A 16168-nucleotide genomic window follows, 5' to 3' on the forward strand; every position below is an offset into this window, starting at 1 on the left:
AGAATTGATGCCTTTGAATTGTGTTGGGGAAGAATATTGAATATGCCATGGACTGCTAAAAGAACGAACAAATCTGTCTTGGAAGAAGTACAAGAATGCTCCTTAGAACCAAGGATGGCAAGACTATGTCTCACATACTTCATACTTTGGACATGTTATCAGGAGGGATCAGTCCCTGGAGAAGGACATCATACTCTGTAAAGTAGAGGGTCAGCAAAAAAGGGGAAAACCCTCAACGAAATGGATTGACACAGTGGCTGCAACAATGGGCTCAAAATAACAATGATTGTGAGGATGGCACAGGACCGGCCAGTGTTCTTTCTGTTGTACACAGGGTCACTATGAGTCAGAACCAACTCGAAGGCACTTAACAACACCTAACAACATCTTCACCAAATATACATATACATACATACACACACACACACACACATACAGAAAGAAGGTTCTGAAAATTTAAGCTGACATTTAGAAGCAGGCAGAAAATTTCAGAGCAGCATGATTTGGAATGTTTACCTGCTGATTTATTAGGGGCAGGGGGTATGATCAAGTATGTTAGGTTTTATTGAAGTATTGAGTATGCCTAGGTGTCCTGTAGTACATTTTAGTGGAAGAAACAAATAAAATAGTAACTATAGACTACGTCAGTTGATAAGACAGGGATGGCGCAAACAGTTAAGTGCTCAACTACTAACCAAAAGGTTGGTAGTTCGAACCCACCCAAAGGTGCCTCGGAAGACAGGCCTGGCGATCTGCTTCTGAGAGGTCACAGCCTTGAAAACCCTATGGAGTAAGTTCTACTCTGCACAGGTGGGGTCTCCATGAAATCAGAATCGACTCTGGGGCAACTGGTTTGGGTTTGGTTTTATGGGAGTTTGGGTGGTTCTAGTTTATAAAAGGTCATCTTGGAACAAGAGGCATTTTATTTTTAGGTCTCTTAAAAGGAAATAAAGTTGCCACTGACTTCTCACATCACCCTACATATGTGGGTTCCTGGTTTAGAACTCTGAAAGTTATCCCCAGTAATTTATAAAGCTATTATTTACAGCTTGATTACAAGAGCACATATCCTTTGGGAGAAGTTCGTGATGTTTTACTCAACAAACAGATGCCTAGCAAAATCCTCACCTAATTTCGCTGAAACAGGAACACGGTTCTTAAGAGGTACCAGGCGATCCTTACATGTTTTCTCCAGGGGTAGGTCACACTTTATGTGGCGCCGGAAGTTTTCCCGCAGAATAGAACGGATCACCTTCACAGTGTTGGTTTTGCTTTCACCGTCGCTGGGGAAGAGAGAGAACAGCAGTACTTTCCACATTGTCCCTTCTCCTTGGGTTCCACCCTGGCTTGTCCTCCTGAGCACGGGGGTCAGGGCCACCTTGAAGGAGTCCTGGCCCGGTCACATCCAGGCCAGACCCTCAGCAAGCCACCCCACCTTGACACGCCTCAGTTTCCTCACTTAGCAAAGGAGGTGAGATTGGCCACTCTTGTTTCTTCAAGCACCGTGCTCTGGATATAATTAATCAGTGTATTCGTCACCTTCTGCTAGAGACCTAGTGCCTTTTTGGGAGGGAGGGGGGACAGTGACCCTGATGTTATCAAAATTCAGAAGAGCATTAAAAGTAATCTATTTTTAGGAGAAGATTATTCTACCTTCTTTTCACTGGTTTCAGTTTTGGAAAGTCGCAATACCTGCAACACAACTGAAAGATGGTTTCCGGCCGTCCTTCTATTTCTGACTTAGTGTGGATCAGCTCCCAAAGGGAATTATTTTCCGTCCCTGTGTAAAAGAAAACAAAAATAAGAGCCTACAACTTCACCAAAGATGCTTGCTGTGGTTGAAAACATTTTAAAACTCAAAATTTAGTGACTTTTAAAAAAGTTGAATATTCTTAGTTATGACTTATTTTCTTCTGTGGCTCACTGTATGTACAACTTTCACAAACAGGTACAAAAAGTGAAACACCTTTAGTTACTTCTGGTATTTCCTGAAGGGTTCCATTCATCGTAACCTGCTCTCTCCTTATCCCTGGATTCTATCTCTTTGGGAAAGAGGTTCAATAGGCCCTGTTAGCCAGCGCTCCTTGGGGTTTTGCCCATTCCTTGGAAGGAATAGTGGGATTTGCTCAAGTGCTTGGGATAAAAGAGGCAAGGCCCAGATTCAGTCATGTTCTAGGAAATTTAAGCACTGCGGACAAGAATGAACAAGGACCCAGAACGTGACTGCCTGCCTTAGCCTCTTGCTCCTTCTGTTACCCGGGACATTGTTCCAGAATATGGTTATTCTGGAAGCATCTCTGAACATTTTCCAGGACCAAAGATTTCTTCTTTTTACATCACTTGCAATACTGCCTAATCTTAAGGAATTTTCTGGTTTGTCTAAATTTGTAAAATTTTAATTTGTGTGCTTTTGTTTCTTTAGCAAATTTGCAAGTTTCAAGGATATTAGGCAGAATAGAAAATGCTGAAAACTATTGAGAGGTGAACAAAATAAGGATACAATGTAGACAGATATTCAGAAAAGGAAAGCCAGCCATTGGCATTTAGCTTCTCAAAAAGTCTGTAAAGAAACATCAAAGCAACCTCTCTTGTTCTCATTTTCCTTGTTTCTGAAAGACACCAAAAATTATCCCCAAGATCCTTTCCTACTTTTTCATTCCACAACTATTCATATAAGTCTCCTAAGATGGTTTTTCTGCCATTGCACGACATGAAACAGTTACCTGCTGTGTTCCCCAGCCTGACTTGAAGCGCGGATATGGGGATCAGCCAGCGAAATTTAAACGGGTCCAAGTCAGCAGAGCCGTGTGCAGGCCGGGAATTCGAGGGCTGGAATATGAAAACCCACAAAGAAGAGTGTTAGAGCTCTCACCCAAGGAGGATGTGTCTGTACTGGGCGGAAGTGCTAAGTTCCTGTCTGTGCCAGGCCCCTGGCAGCTGTGTGTGTTTAGGGCACACATGACTCCAGTATGCACCTCGTCTTCAAGGGGCTTACAGACCCGCAGGAAAAAGCCAGGGGCAAGGCTTGGGGAGCAGAGCTTCCGTCTCAAAGCAAGAATGGCAACCAAGCCTCATGTCCTTGTGTTAGCCTGGATAGTACACGGAAGGCTTAGAGCATCCACGGCTATGCTTTTTTTTTTTTTTTTTTAAGTCAAGATAAAAGGCATTTGAAACAAACCAAAGTTACATAGACTGGTGCAAACATGGGCCATTTTCCGGGATACAAAAGCTGGTTTTCTGTGCAGGCTCCAGCCTGGGTATTTGTCTACATCTTTTTTTGAAACTGACATCTTTTGTGGGGAGACTCAGAATGCCTTAAGTATTTGATTTGTTTAGCTACCCTAAGAATTAGTAATGTCAGTAAATGAGCCCTGGGCACTTAGCAGGCTTTTCAGCTCCACGTTAATAGGAAGACAAGGCCATGAAAATACAGCTTGAATTGTAACTCATTCTTGCCTTACCAATTTCTTTTTCAGTTTGCAGTTTTCTTTATAAACCAGTATGACAGCTCTCTTAAAAACTAAAGAAAGGAAAAGAGAAAGGAAAGTCTTTCATTATTTTATACAAAATTCCAAGGTTAAATTAGAGCTGAATATTTTAATAGAATAAAGCTCTTCAAATTTATGAACTCTCAAAGATCTCACTATGCCAACCCATGAATGAATAAATGGTACTGCCTTCTGTTCCTATTTGAATTATGCAGAAGTACCTGCTTATTTAAAAGCTATTATCTGAAGAAGATCCTGGCATCTTAAAATAATTCTTGTTTTATTGAAGGCTGAGGACATGATGTTCCGCTTGGCGACTCTCCTCCATCTCTGCTTGCTCTCCCAGCTCTTGGTGAACATTAATACATTTGGAAATTCAGCAAACTTTTAGGATAGCAGATTTTAAAACAGCCTCAGGAGATCTGCTTCTGTAACACTTGGCGACAGCCACCAGGCCAGGCAGCATAAGGGAGAACAAGATCATGAGCATGCAGAGCAGCGGAGTTTTAAATAGTTGGAGGCTGGCTGTGCTAAGTCACAAGCCATTCTAGCAACTCTTCCAACACCTTCTGGAAATCAGGAGTGAGAAGCAGAGTTTAATTCTCCTGGAATCCAGATTCCTGGGGTCCATGGAGTTGGGGTGACCCACCCAAGCCACTGCTCTGAGATGTTCTTTTGAACCTTGAGCCTTGAGAGAACTGGTTTCTAAATGTCAGCTTTGAGTCAAATAGTGGTCTAGATAAATTAGTAAAGACCATTTTGCCTTGGGTATTGGGCAGTCACATTCGAGAAACAGAAACTCCAAGGTCAGATTAGGGTAAATTGTTATTATATAAACACACTGTTCTGGCCCCATTTCCATGGCGATGTTGATAAGATGGGATGTAAGAATCTTGGGAAGTTCTTTCCTGCCTGGAATATTTTGGACTTTCTAGTCGAAATATTACCCCTATTTGCAAACAGCATATTAAATAAAGCAATTTCCACTGTTGGCTTAGTATGATTTTTGGTTTAACAGGAGTTAGCCAGACTGATGGGTTTAGTGATGTTATTCATATATTCCCAACCTCTTGTCACTCTGTCTTCAACTTAGGAAGCAATATTTAAAAGTTTACTTTCTCTTGAATGAAATACTAACCAAACACTGTGAGTTCAAGGTCCTTTCTGGCTTTTCCTAGAGACAGAAATGGATTCAACCAAGAAACTGTAGTGTGCGTCAGAAGCTCTCCCATCGAAAGTTCTGTCACCTGTATTGTGAAAACAGGAGATGAAGAAGATGCGGAAGCCCCAGGGGTAGACTATCACGTTAGCTCATGGATCACATAAATGATCATTGCTAAATACAAGTACATTCTGTTGGATTTTTACGGGGCCTTAAATAGTGGAGGTTTTGAAAATATGAGCTAAGCATCAAACCATTTGAAAAACAACATAAAGGCATTTTGCTTCAATGCATACTATGTATGTGAGACATGCCTCACCAACTACTCAATTTCCATCATATTAATTCTACCCCAGTGTTCAGATTGATCCAAGGTTCCTTTGTTGACATTTACCATGAGATCTAGTGCATTCACCACCTCTAATCCATAAACTACATTAGGTCTGCTAATAAAAACATTACTAACGTTGAAATTGATAGTAATAAAAAATTAAACTCCAGCTCTTTTCTGCTCTTGCTTTTTTCTACTTAAAGTATGTTGCATCTTGTATAAAGGTTTAAAAGCACAGGATTCTAAAGTTAGCAGTCAGGCAACAAATACAGAAATTGGCCAATTCCACTTAATTAAATTTTTAAGTAAGGTCATAGTCACCAGTACTTGATGTTTAAAAAGGCAAAAAAACGTAAAAGAGGACAAGCCCTAGATTCTCCCACATGCTGGTTCCCACTTCCTTTCTCTTTCCTACCCTCTGCCAGTCTAGCCAACCAGTTGCCGTGGAATCAGTTCCAACTCATTCAATCCCATGTGTGTGTCAGAGTAGAACTGTGCTCCATATGGTTCTCAATGGCTGAATTTTCTGAAGCAGATTACCAGGCCTTTCTTCCGAGGCACCTCTGGGTGGACTTGAACTTCCAACCTCTCAATTAGCAGCCGAGCATGTTAACCATTCGCACCACCCAGGGTCTCCCCACCAGCACAAGCCCTCCATACGTATTCTAGCCTCCAGGATTTGTTTTACCTCATGCCCCATAGGAAAGGAGGAAGACGAAGGGAGAAGGGATACGAGCTCGGTGATGTTGATTCTTGTTTTCTTTTGTAGAATGGTATATGACGTAAGGTAACATTTTTAAGCCAGTGTAATGAATTTTGTTACATTTATGCCCAAAGGCATGGTTTATTATTCGCATTAAGGAGCCTTGATGGCAAAATGGTTAAGCATCGGTCTGCTAATGGAAAGGCTGATGGTTTGAACCCACTCAGCAGCTCCGAGGGAGAAAGACCTGGTGATCTGCTTCCATAAACATTACAGCCTAGAAAACTCTATGGGGCAGTTCTACTCTGTCACATGGAGTCACTACAAGTTGAAAATCAACTTGACAGCACCTAACAACAACAACATTATAATCATTAAGACCAAAAAGACAATTTCAGGTATTTTTCCTCCAGGAAAGTCCTCACAGGGGGCCTAGTCTGAAAGGGCACCTACTGTTACAGGCCGAATTGTGTCCCCCTAAAATATGTGTGGGAATTCTAACCCATACGCCTGTGGCTGTAATCTAATCTAATGGAATGAAATCACCTTCTACGATACAATCTAATGTAATGTAACCAGTCAGCTGAGGTCATGCCAGTGTAGGGTGGATGCTAAACCTAATCACTTCTGAGTTACAGAAAAAGCAGCTCAGACACAGACATATGCACAAACTGGCAAAGACAGATGCCACTGTAAGGATCATCTACAAACCAAGGAACACCTGGGGCTACTGACAAGGACACAGTTGACATGGCCAAGACCTTGACTTGGACTTTTAGCCTCCAGAATTGTGGCCCCACAAAAATATGTGTTGTAAATCCTAATCCCTACACCTGTGGATGTACTCCCATTTGGGAATGAAATTTTCTTTGTTATGTTAATGAGACCATATTAGTGTAGGGTGTGTTTTAAACCAATTACCTTGGAGATACAAAAAGAGCAGATTAGGCAGAGAAGGAAGCACAAACAGGGGAAGATACAGGCCACATAGGAACCAAGGAACAGACGCTGAACAGAAACAAGGACCTTCCCCCAGAGCTGGCAGAGAAAGCAAGCCTTCCTCTAGAGCTGGTGCCGTGAATTTGGACTTCTAGCCTCTTAAACTGTGAGAAAATAAATTTGTTACAGCCACCCACTTGTGGCAATTCTGCACTATATAACTAAGCAGCACTATGTAACTAAGACACTGTTTTTTAAAGTCACCCACTGTGGTATTTGTGTTACTGCAGCTCCAGGGAACAAGGACACCTACAGACCCAGTACACATGTATTCGGCCTCCCAGAATCCACAGCCCACCGACCTCCTTCTCTGTTCCGCTCTGTTCTGCCACCAGCTGGTCAAACACAGTCCCATAATCCTCGTATATCTTCTGCATCTCATTGATGTGGCTTGCAACTTTTTCCATTGCCTTTAGTGCTTCTGCAAAATGGGAAATCGTATTTATTTTATAATTTTGGTTTGTTTTAAATCCTATCCAACAGCAGTAATGAAAGGGCCCAAGATTCAAGCCAGGATTCGAGACCACTTACTACAAACAGCAGCATCTTTCAGGTAGAATACACGACAGCCTAGTGTAATAATAATGGTAATAATAAGAAGAACGATAATAATGAATACTAATTATAATGAAGAAAAGTAAGATTATCCTCTACCTCAAATTCTCTTTGGAATAAGGCAAAGTACAAATAAAACCTATCACTACTACCAGCTAACATTTATTGAACACTTTTTCTTTGGCAGGTTCTATAATCAGTGTTTTATATGAATCATCTCATTTAATCCCCACAATAATTCAATGATGTAGGAACTATAATCAACCCATTTTATAGATGAAAAACTGAGGTGCAGAGAAGTTAAGTAATTTTCCAGAGTTCTAGCAAGAAAAGTAAGGATGAACCCAGAATTAAACCCCAGACTGACTGGCCTCAGGGCCTCTGCTCTTAAATCTTGTTTCTCCTCAGGGACCTGTTACTGGAATTGTGAGCTACAATAGTTTTTTAATTAGACCTTACAAAGGTCTCTGTAAATGTCTAATTACCAGAGCAACTGTTGCATTTATACATGGTGTTTACTTATTACTTTCTACGAGGGCTTATGTGGGAAAAAATGACTTTGTTAAAGTCAAAAAGCAAAAATTTAGGTCACCCTCAAGTTCCGTATTTTTCATACTTTGTTCTCCTGATTTCATATTTTAATTAAATCTGGAGGGAGATGTGGAAGGAAGTTTTTTCACAGAATCCTTTTAAAGATCATCTTAGTGCAAAATGATATTTTTATACTATACCTGAATACTAATCATAATATGTATCACTTACTTTAATAAAAAAAGAAAAATCTCAGTCTTTGGTGCTTGTTATGGGAAAAGAGCCGGTTTAATGTATACTGTCCTGAGAGTTTATTATTCTGTGATATTAACATTTATTAAGAAGTTTGTTTCTCTCTCCAGTTATTTTCTTGCATGTGGCTTACCTAGACCTCCTGAAGAGGTCCTATTTGTGGAGAACAAATTGCTATTTCTTTCCACTCCAAATAAAGCATCTTTTTAAGGGGCACTCTATTCACTATCAAACTGAAGGCTTTGTGTTTTCTGACAAATTGTATATATTTAGGCCAGTAATTTCTGATGTGACAAAAGATGACAAATACATATACGGTTAGTCCCCGACTTATGACAGGCTTCTGTTCCAATGACTCCATCATAAGTCAGTTCTGACGTAAGTCAAATGCCTCTTTTTTTTTTTTTTTAGTTTTCGTTATTGCCTTTTATTATCAGAAGCTTTACAAATCTGGCAGTGTTTTGAACAGTAAATCATAAAACAGAACATCTGCAAGTGAACATCTGAGAATGATAACATCAGCAAATTACATGCTGCAACGTGTTACTAACGATAAAATGTACAAAAGAAAAAAAGAAAAAAAGGGACCGACGTAAGTGCGGAATACATCATAAATCTGGGACTGCCTGTGCACTTAAAGCACAATCTGTTGTTTGGTTTTGAAGTTGTGCTCTGCTAGGAGATCTCCACAAGGTGGAGCCCACCCAACGGATTTATCAGCAGCATTCGGGCAGCAAACAACCCAACAAACTTCACAGAGTTATAGAAAAATTGGCCTGATGTTCCATTCTGGCAGCCCCATTTACTAGGCAAGTGACCTGAAACCATTTATCTTAAATCACTGACCTTAAATGACCTTCTTTTAAGAATGAGGATGGAATTTTTACCAAATTTGGGGGCCAATCCAATGAGATAATTTTTACCAAAGCATTTGAAAACTCGGAAGGAATGGCCACATATCTATTTTCACATATAAAGACTATGTCTAAGATGAACAATTGCAATACGAAAGATTTTCTGACTACGACGCTAGGCTGGGGAAGAGGGCAGCTGGAAGGCCGCGCCATAAGCCGCGCCCCTGTACCTGTCAGGTGATAGTGCTCCTCGCTCTCACGGTCTGTCAGGGACACCAGCTCCTTGAGCAGCAGCGGGTACTTGAGCACCCTCTGGACTGGCTTGATGAGGTACGACTCCAGTGTGGAGGAGTGCTGTTTGGTGGGGTTCCGGGTGTCCAGAAAGGCCTTGAAGGCTTGATCAGTTTTTGCTATGAGCAAACGGAGAAGAGACCCTCAGAGCACCATAATGGGATGAATTAAATTCTACTTAATTTGGTTTTTTCAGTAGAGTTATTTATCAGCCATTTCTTCAGTCCTCCTAAAGCCATCGTTTAATAAAAAACCAAACCCATCACTGGATCTAGCACCCAGATATCACTGTGGGCTACAGCATCACCGCTTGGTGACAAATCTTATGAGCGCAGGCTAATTGCTAGGAATGCTGGGGAAATCTGTGCACACGCCAAAGAGGAGCACCGAACTCTGGTTCCTGGACTAAGAGTGGGAGTAGGACTTTAAAGACACCTTGCAATGCATACCCATCAGAGATACTGTTGTAGGTGCCTAAACAGCTGGTTTCCAACAATGCATGAAGCCACAAAACACGTACACCATACCGCACAAAAGATTCACAGAGCAAAATAAACCAGTGTTATTTCACTGGCCGAGCACAAGTTGTTGCTTATTCCATACAGTTAATGGTGATTTGTAAATCAATACTTTTTTCCCTTTAAAATAAGTTTACAAGGACTGCAGACTGCGGGCCTCACCTCCACAGTCCCCAGCAGCCTAAACCTTCTCACTCCTCAGAGAAGGTCCCACCAGTGTGGTGCTGGACCCTGGTGCAGTGAAGATTACCTCTCTGTTCAGTGCCTGAAGGAAGAGTGCACCCAGGAATCCAAGTGCAGTTAGTTTTGAGAACGTCAGAGGATTCACCAGCTGCCGCTTGGACTTCACCAGTTGGCACTGGTTGACTAGCTGTTCGGAATGAAGATATGCCCTTATTTGTGGTTCTGTGACAAGGACAAAATCTACAGCTCCAAGAAGATGCAAGTACCATTTTAAATTTGATTATGAGATCAAGTGGATGGTGTGATACTCCTTCATCTTTATGACAAAAGAGGAATTCAGCCCATCATTGGTGTGCTTCTGTTTTACTACATACTATCCATAAGACGGTGCTTCTAGAAGGAAATGCCAATGGAATCAGACCTTTGTTTAAAGCAACTAGAGAAGGCGGCTTGGGCTGGGTATTCAGAAGTTAAGGGTCTTAATTTGAAGCACTCTGATACTCCATTTTTCAAACTTGAGACTTTTCTTCTAGGATATTGTGAAATTCTGGATTTAAACCAAATGGTACAGCTTCATCAGTGGAAACGATGAGATGCCATCAGTGTGGGGATAAACATCTACAGGCCTCCATGACAGTGAGGGAAACCAGCCCCTGGTTTTGAGCAAGAAACATTGAAGAGCAACCTCTGGATGCCTTCTGACAATGCTACAAGAAGCATCTGATGACAGACAGGAGACGTGCCTGCCTTTTTTCAGGTGGTTTGGAACAGAGCCTGGCTGCTGCTACTCTACTGAAGCAACTATAGAAGTTCAAATACAGAACCTTCCTCAAACATCTTCCATTGTCATGGAAGACAGCCCAATCCACTGTCATCTGGAGAAGTGGCAAATCATATCGGGAGTGAACCCCATGAGGTCATCCTTAATTATGAAGATGGCATTCAGGCCCTGGATGAAGTCATTTTTATCCTGGAAACGTATGACAGGGTAGCAATTGATGCTTCACAAGGTTTGTATCTTATTTCCAAGTACATTTGAAAGAATACAGATACCTTGGTGATCATCTCTGGAGAATGTTCAGATGAACTGAAATAGGATTCCATATATTTTCATAAGAAGCCTTCTGCTATAGAAGCCACAGTGGAGGAGAGAGACTCCTGAAGGAAATAAATTTGTTCACTGTGTTCTGAGCACACTGAATTAATGTTGCTCTTGGCCTTGACCTAAAAGTCCCACTCCTGCATCACTGATTCTCCTTCTCTTACTTGTCTCTGCCACCAGAAATGAGAATTCCAAGGAATGGGATAGAAAAACATTATCTGAGAGAGCACTGAGAATTCTAATCTGATAACTTATGAGATTCTCTGGTGACTGAAAGAAGCCTTCAGCAATAGAAGAGCTTCAGTTGAGAATTCCTGGGGTAGTTAATTACAGAAATATATTGACTATCAGGGTGGATGATATAATGATGGCAAGTATAACGCAAAAACTGCCTTCAATACTCCTGCACCTGAGGAAGGTTATCACTGCCATCAAATCTTTGAATATACCTCCCGGGCTGGGCTGACTGGTTGACCCATTACTGGAAGCCCAAGTGGGTCAATCAATGCCAGTGACCTGTCCTGGAGCTGGCCCATGACAAGGCAGCTGCCAAGCCTTAGGCATCTCTCCAAGCTCCATGTCAAATGTTTCCTATTGGCAGGAAGTGGGGAAGGAGCATTGAAGGTTGATCCCCTGGGTTCACTTGCGCTGGAAAAAAACTAAACGTCTTAAGTTAAAGCCAATAAAATACGATGATAAAAAGGTGGGGAGATGAAAGATACTTCAGGGACGGATGGGATGTGGGCTGGGATAAACGTGAGTTTTGTTCTGGTCCCTCCGAAGCAGCTGTAACTGTAGGTAGCACACCTGTGAGTTTGGTGGGGGTGTGTCCAGTGGTGGTGTGTGTTTGGTGGTGGCTTCTTTGCCGTGACTCCTCAGAGAAGGTTAACGAGAAAGAAAGAAAACATGGCGTGCGTTCCTTTCTATCCCCATCCAGGGCTTACAGTTGCAAGTTTTCAGATAAAGGAATCTGTCGAGACCAGAATCCAGATGTAATTTAATAGCAAGATGACTCAGCGGCAAAGCACCAGCTCTGTTATCAGGTGCACTTGCTCACTGCTACCAATAAATGGAAATGTACTTTCCCTTCAGTGTCTGTCGCTTTCAAGGTCAAGGATGGCGCATAAGCCATTAAAACTATACTTACCCCTACTTGTTAAATACTGGCTCACTCTGTATAACAGTTAAAATACAAAAAGCACAGCTATGAAAAGTACGAGCAACTTACCTCGTTCTAGAACCTTCTGTACTTTAATATGATTAGCACAGAATCCGCTGTACAGTTTAAAATGGTCCGCATAATAAAGGAACGAGCCTCCAAGGGAAAACAGTAACTTCTAAAAGAAGAGAAAAGTCAAATCACGCTTGGTTTAAACAGTGTCCGCTGGCTACAGCAAGGCATGGGCTGCTCGGGTGTCTTCATGGCATTTATCTTTCAGAGACTCAAGCACTGATACCACAGAGAGGTCACTAAGAGAAATAAGCACAGGACACCCCCTAAATACACAGGAGAGAGAACAGCCTGGCATCCTCCAGCAGGTCTTTCGTTTGATTGTTTATTACCAACATGCAGTTTCTTCTTGGACAATACAGTTCAGGCAGCAGAGCCTATTGACATTGTGTGCAATCAAAGGGCAAGAAACATCTGTAAAGATACATCTGACAAAGTAGGAAATAAAAGATCTGAGAAGTTCATCAAGAACAGCCAACTCTCAATTGTCTGAAACTAATAATCATTTCTGTATACTTCCTTGTCCCCTTTCTACTGCCTTCCATCCTTCCTTCCCTGGGGAACTTCTTATCAATCCTTGATGTTTCTACTGGAGACAGGTCTCCAGAGAACAGAAGCTCTACCAATGCTATTTGAAACCTATGCTTTTCATCCCAGTTTCTCACAACCACACAGAAGAATCGAATGCAGGCAGGTGCTCTTGTATCACAAGTGATCACCCAAGATATCCTTCAGTAAAGTTGAGCAAGGAGTGGAGTCCCTGGGTGGTGCGATGGTTAACATGCTTGGCTACTAATGGAAAGACTGGAGGTTCTAGTCCACCCAGAGGTGCCTCAGAAGAAAAGCCTGGTGATCTACTTCTGAAAAGTCAGCCATTTAAAACCCCATGGAGCACAGTTCTACCCTGACACATATGGGGTCACCATGAATCACCATAACAGGCAAAACTGGTTATGTGTTCAACACCAGGCTGAATCCACAAAACTGCATCTACTCAGACTTTGGATCACCAGAAGCATTTATTCTAGAAAAGATATGTAGCTGTATTTTACTACCTGCCAGATGAAAACACTAAATGTGTCTTGTCAATAGTCAAGGGACAACATACTCTTTCCAAGGGAGAATTTTACACTGCGCCCACCTATTTCTGCTTTAAGCCAAAGTCTGAAGTACTTACTCTAAACTGCGAGGGGGTTTCAAGTGTGTTGAAGTCAGATGACGCTGAAATCCCATCCTCCAGAGTCTCCAGAAACACCTTTTGAAACTCAAGCATCTCTGGCAAACTTCCAAAAAGTGACTCCATCTGTGTGCAAGTCAGGTTTGAAAAGGGGTATTAGCAATGAAGATCTAGATACCACACTGAGACTCACAAGTAAGTCACAATGAGGTCAATTCACCAAGCAGTAGACAGAAGTACATCCTTTAAAGAAGACAGCATATTCACTATGGGATAGAGTTTATACATACAGAGTTGTATAGCCAGGGGCCGAATATCCAATAAGCCAGGTAAGCACAGGCTCACTTGTGCTTACTTACTAATCTGTAGTGAACAATTTCACATTTTTTCACCACATTAAAGATTTTGCTTCTAGGTATGGCTGGCATCTGTCTCTCTCCCAACCCCACAGCACCCTTGTACAGAATCAAAGCCTGTTTTCAAATTTACAATCCCTGACTAGGGTGGATGACTCAGTAAACAAGGTAAGCACTGGCTTACCTGTGCTTACTTACTAATCTGTAGTGAACAATTTCACATGGGTTTTACTTTAATGTGGTATGGTGAAACCCATGTGAAATTGTTCATACAGATTAGTAAGTAAGCTCGTGTTTACCTTGCTTATTGGACAATCCACTTCAATGTACAGTTCTAATTCCTATAATTCTAAATTATTTTTTTTTTAAGTAGAGGTAAAATTCCCGGAATTCAAATCAGGAAAAATGGAAATAAATAGAAAAGAACTATTACTGTGATTTAACATTAAATATTCATTTATTAAAAAGTAACTTGTAGTTACACCTTCTTCTTCTACACCAAGGGTCTAAACCATCCTTCTCTGTAAATTTTAGTCACTGTGCTTTGTACAGCAGAGGCCACATAAAGTGGCTTTGGAGGAGGCCGAGGTCAGGATTCTCTGAAGACCCTTAAATCGCGGATGTTCTTGTGGGATTGTTGTTGTTGTGTGCCATCGAGTCGATTCCAACTCATAGTGACCCTATATGACAGACTAGAACTGCCGTACAGGGTTTCCTAGGCTGTAATCTTTACGGGAACAGACTGCCAGGTGTTTTATCCCACGAAGCCGCTGGTGGGTTTGAACCAGGGCTTCACACCAGTTCGTTCCGGTTCAAACCCGCTGCTGAGAATTTGCATTTCTAACAAGTTCTCGCTGAGAATTTGCATTTCTACCCTAGACATGCTGAATCAGAATTTTAACAAGATCCTCAGGTGATTCTTACATACAGCTTCTTGGGAACTTGTTAGAAATGCAAATTGTCAGCAGGGAACTTGTTAGAAATGCAAATTCTCAGCAAGGGTTCAGCAGGAATGAACTGGTTCGAAGCCCTGGTTCAAACCAACTGCTGACCTTTCAGTTAGCAGCAAAGCACTTCACCACTGCACCACCAGGGCTTCTTTCTGTTGGGGGTAAGTAGATATAACCTTTGAGAACGTCTGCTAAAAGGCCAAGGGAGACTAACCTATGGGTCAGTGGACAGAAGGCAGGTGAGTATTTACCTCGTCTTGTGTAAGAAAGGTCTCACTCTGAAGTGGCTCTAAGTATAATTCAAAGAGGCAGCTCAGATCCTGAAAGACAAAAGAAGAAGACCTCGAACAATGAGTCTCTAAAATGCCCGAGACCCCAGTGACCTGGCAGCAGCTCCAGTGACTTCCACTAGGCATGAGGAAGTTATGTCTTCCTGAAATTCTTAACCCTAAATGTGGTGGTTATCTCTCACCTAACTCAAGGAGGTTACCATCACACAACCAGAAACCAGAAACCAGCTGGATTCCACATTTGTCTTTAGCGCAGGTGATCACCTGCTTTGCTTAATTAAATATGTTGTCGCGGGAACAGGCTCTTTCTTCAGACTCCAGCAGCAGGAGCCCTGCTTCCTTGCAGGAAAGGTGAGGTCTGGCTAGTTCCTTCCGTTGGGTGTGAGCTCAGCTCCTGGCGGATCTGCCCTCTCCTCCCTTGTGTCAGGGAGCAAGGCTGTGGATCTGGGAGGGAAAGGATAAGATCTGGGGGGTGCTTCAACGTTGGGGCTACGCACTAGCAGAATTTCAAACACCCAGAGGGAAGAAAATTTTCCCACACATTAGCGGTCACAATGTTTAAAATCTAGGTCATATTTGGGTCTCGAGTAAACTAGGCTCTTGCACTACAGAGAACGGGGGGAGTCGACTTATTTATAAAACCTTTTAGATAAAGATATTTTATATTTAATAATCTGAAGCCAACATCAGTATATAATTTAGTGATAGACTTATTTTTCTCGTTTCATTTACCCTGAAGAATTTGAGTCCTAAGATACTAGAAGTAGTTGACTACAAAGTCAAATACTTTGGACTCTCTCATTTTACAAGGACAAATCTAAGCCCCAGAGAACTCTGTAGGGCCGAGGCCCCTCACTTCCCAGCTGGCACACCAGAACCGGGTGGCGCAGATCTGACAGCCAGTGTGCAGGCCTGAGATGCCAACAGCATGTCACCGTAAAAGCCTCCCTGGCCCTCCCCTGACGCCACATTCCCCAGCGGGCCCTCAGAGCAGAGCAGTGTGAGAAGTCACTGCATCAACTACTCCTGGGAACGCAAACGGCAAAGATGCCAAGTGGCATGCAGGGGTCTCGGTTAGATTCAACAGCAAGTACAACTCCATGTGAAATGTCAGCTACAAAGAGAAATTAAGAAAGTGAAGTGGGGTGTGGGAATCACAGGGGCACCAGGTGCTGGTTATTTTGTCAGAGACAGA

General features: G+C 42.2%; 1 protein-coding gene across 1 annotated transcript in view; it reads right to left on the minus strand.

Annotated features, from left to right (window-relative positions):
- Nucleotides 1-845: 845 nt before the first annotated feature.
- TIAM2 (TIAM Rac1 associated GEF 2) overlaps nucleotides 846-16168 on the minus strand; it is a 136192-nt gene continuing 120869 nt past the window's right edge. The window contains exons 15-24 of the mRNA XM_023728900.1: nucleotides 14935-15003; nucleotides 13378-13503; nucleotides 12198-12306; nucleotides 9106-9285; nucleotides 6986-7104; nucleotides 4627-4735; nucleotides 3462-3520; nucleotides 2724-2829; nucleotides 1693-1780; nucleotides 846-1283 (exon numbers count right to left, since the gene is read on the minus strand). Of these exons, the coding sequence (XP_023584668.1) occupies nucleotides 1094-1283; nucleotides 1693-1780; nucleotides 2724-2829; nucleotides 3462-3520; nucleotides 4627-4735; nucleotides 6986-7104; nucleotides 9106-9285; nucleotides 12198-12306; nucleotides 13378-13503; nucleotides 14935-15003 (1155 nt within the window). The 3' untranslated portion in view covers nucleotides 846-1093. The remainder of the gene's footprint in view (nucleotides 1284-1692; nucleotides 1781-2723; nucleotides 2830-3461; nucleotides 3521-4626; nucleotides 4736-6985; nucleotides 7105-9105; nucleotides 9286-12197; nucleotides 12307-13377; nucleotides 13504-14934; nucleotides 15004-16168) is intronic.

This window comes from Trichechus manatus, unplaced genomic scaffold (assembly GCF_000243295.1).
Source record: "Trichechus manatus latirostris isolate Lorelei unplaced genomic scaffold, TriManLat1.0 scaffold00002, whole genome shotgun sequence".
In the NCBI taxonomy this organism is placed as follows: Eukaryota; Metazoa; Chordata; class Mammalia; order Sirenia; family Trichechidae; genus Trichechus; species Trichechus manatus.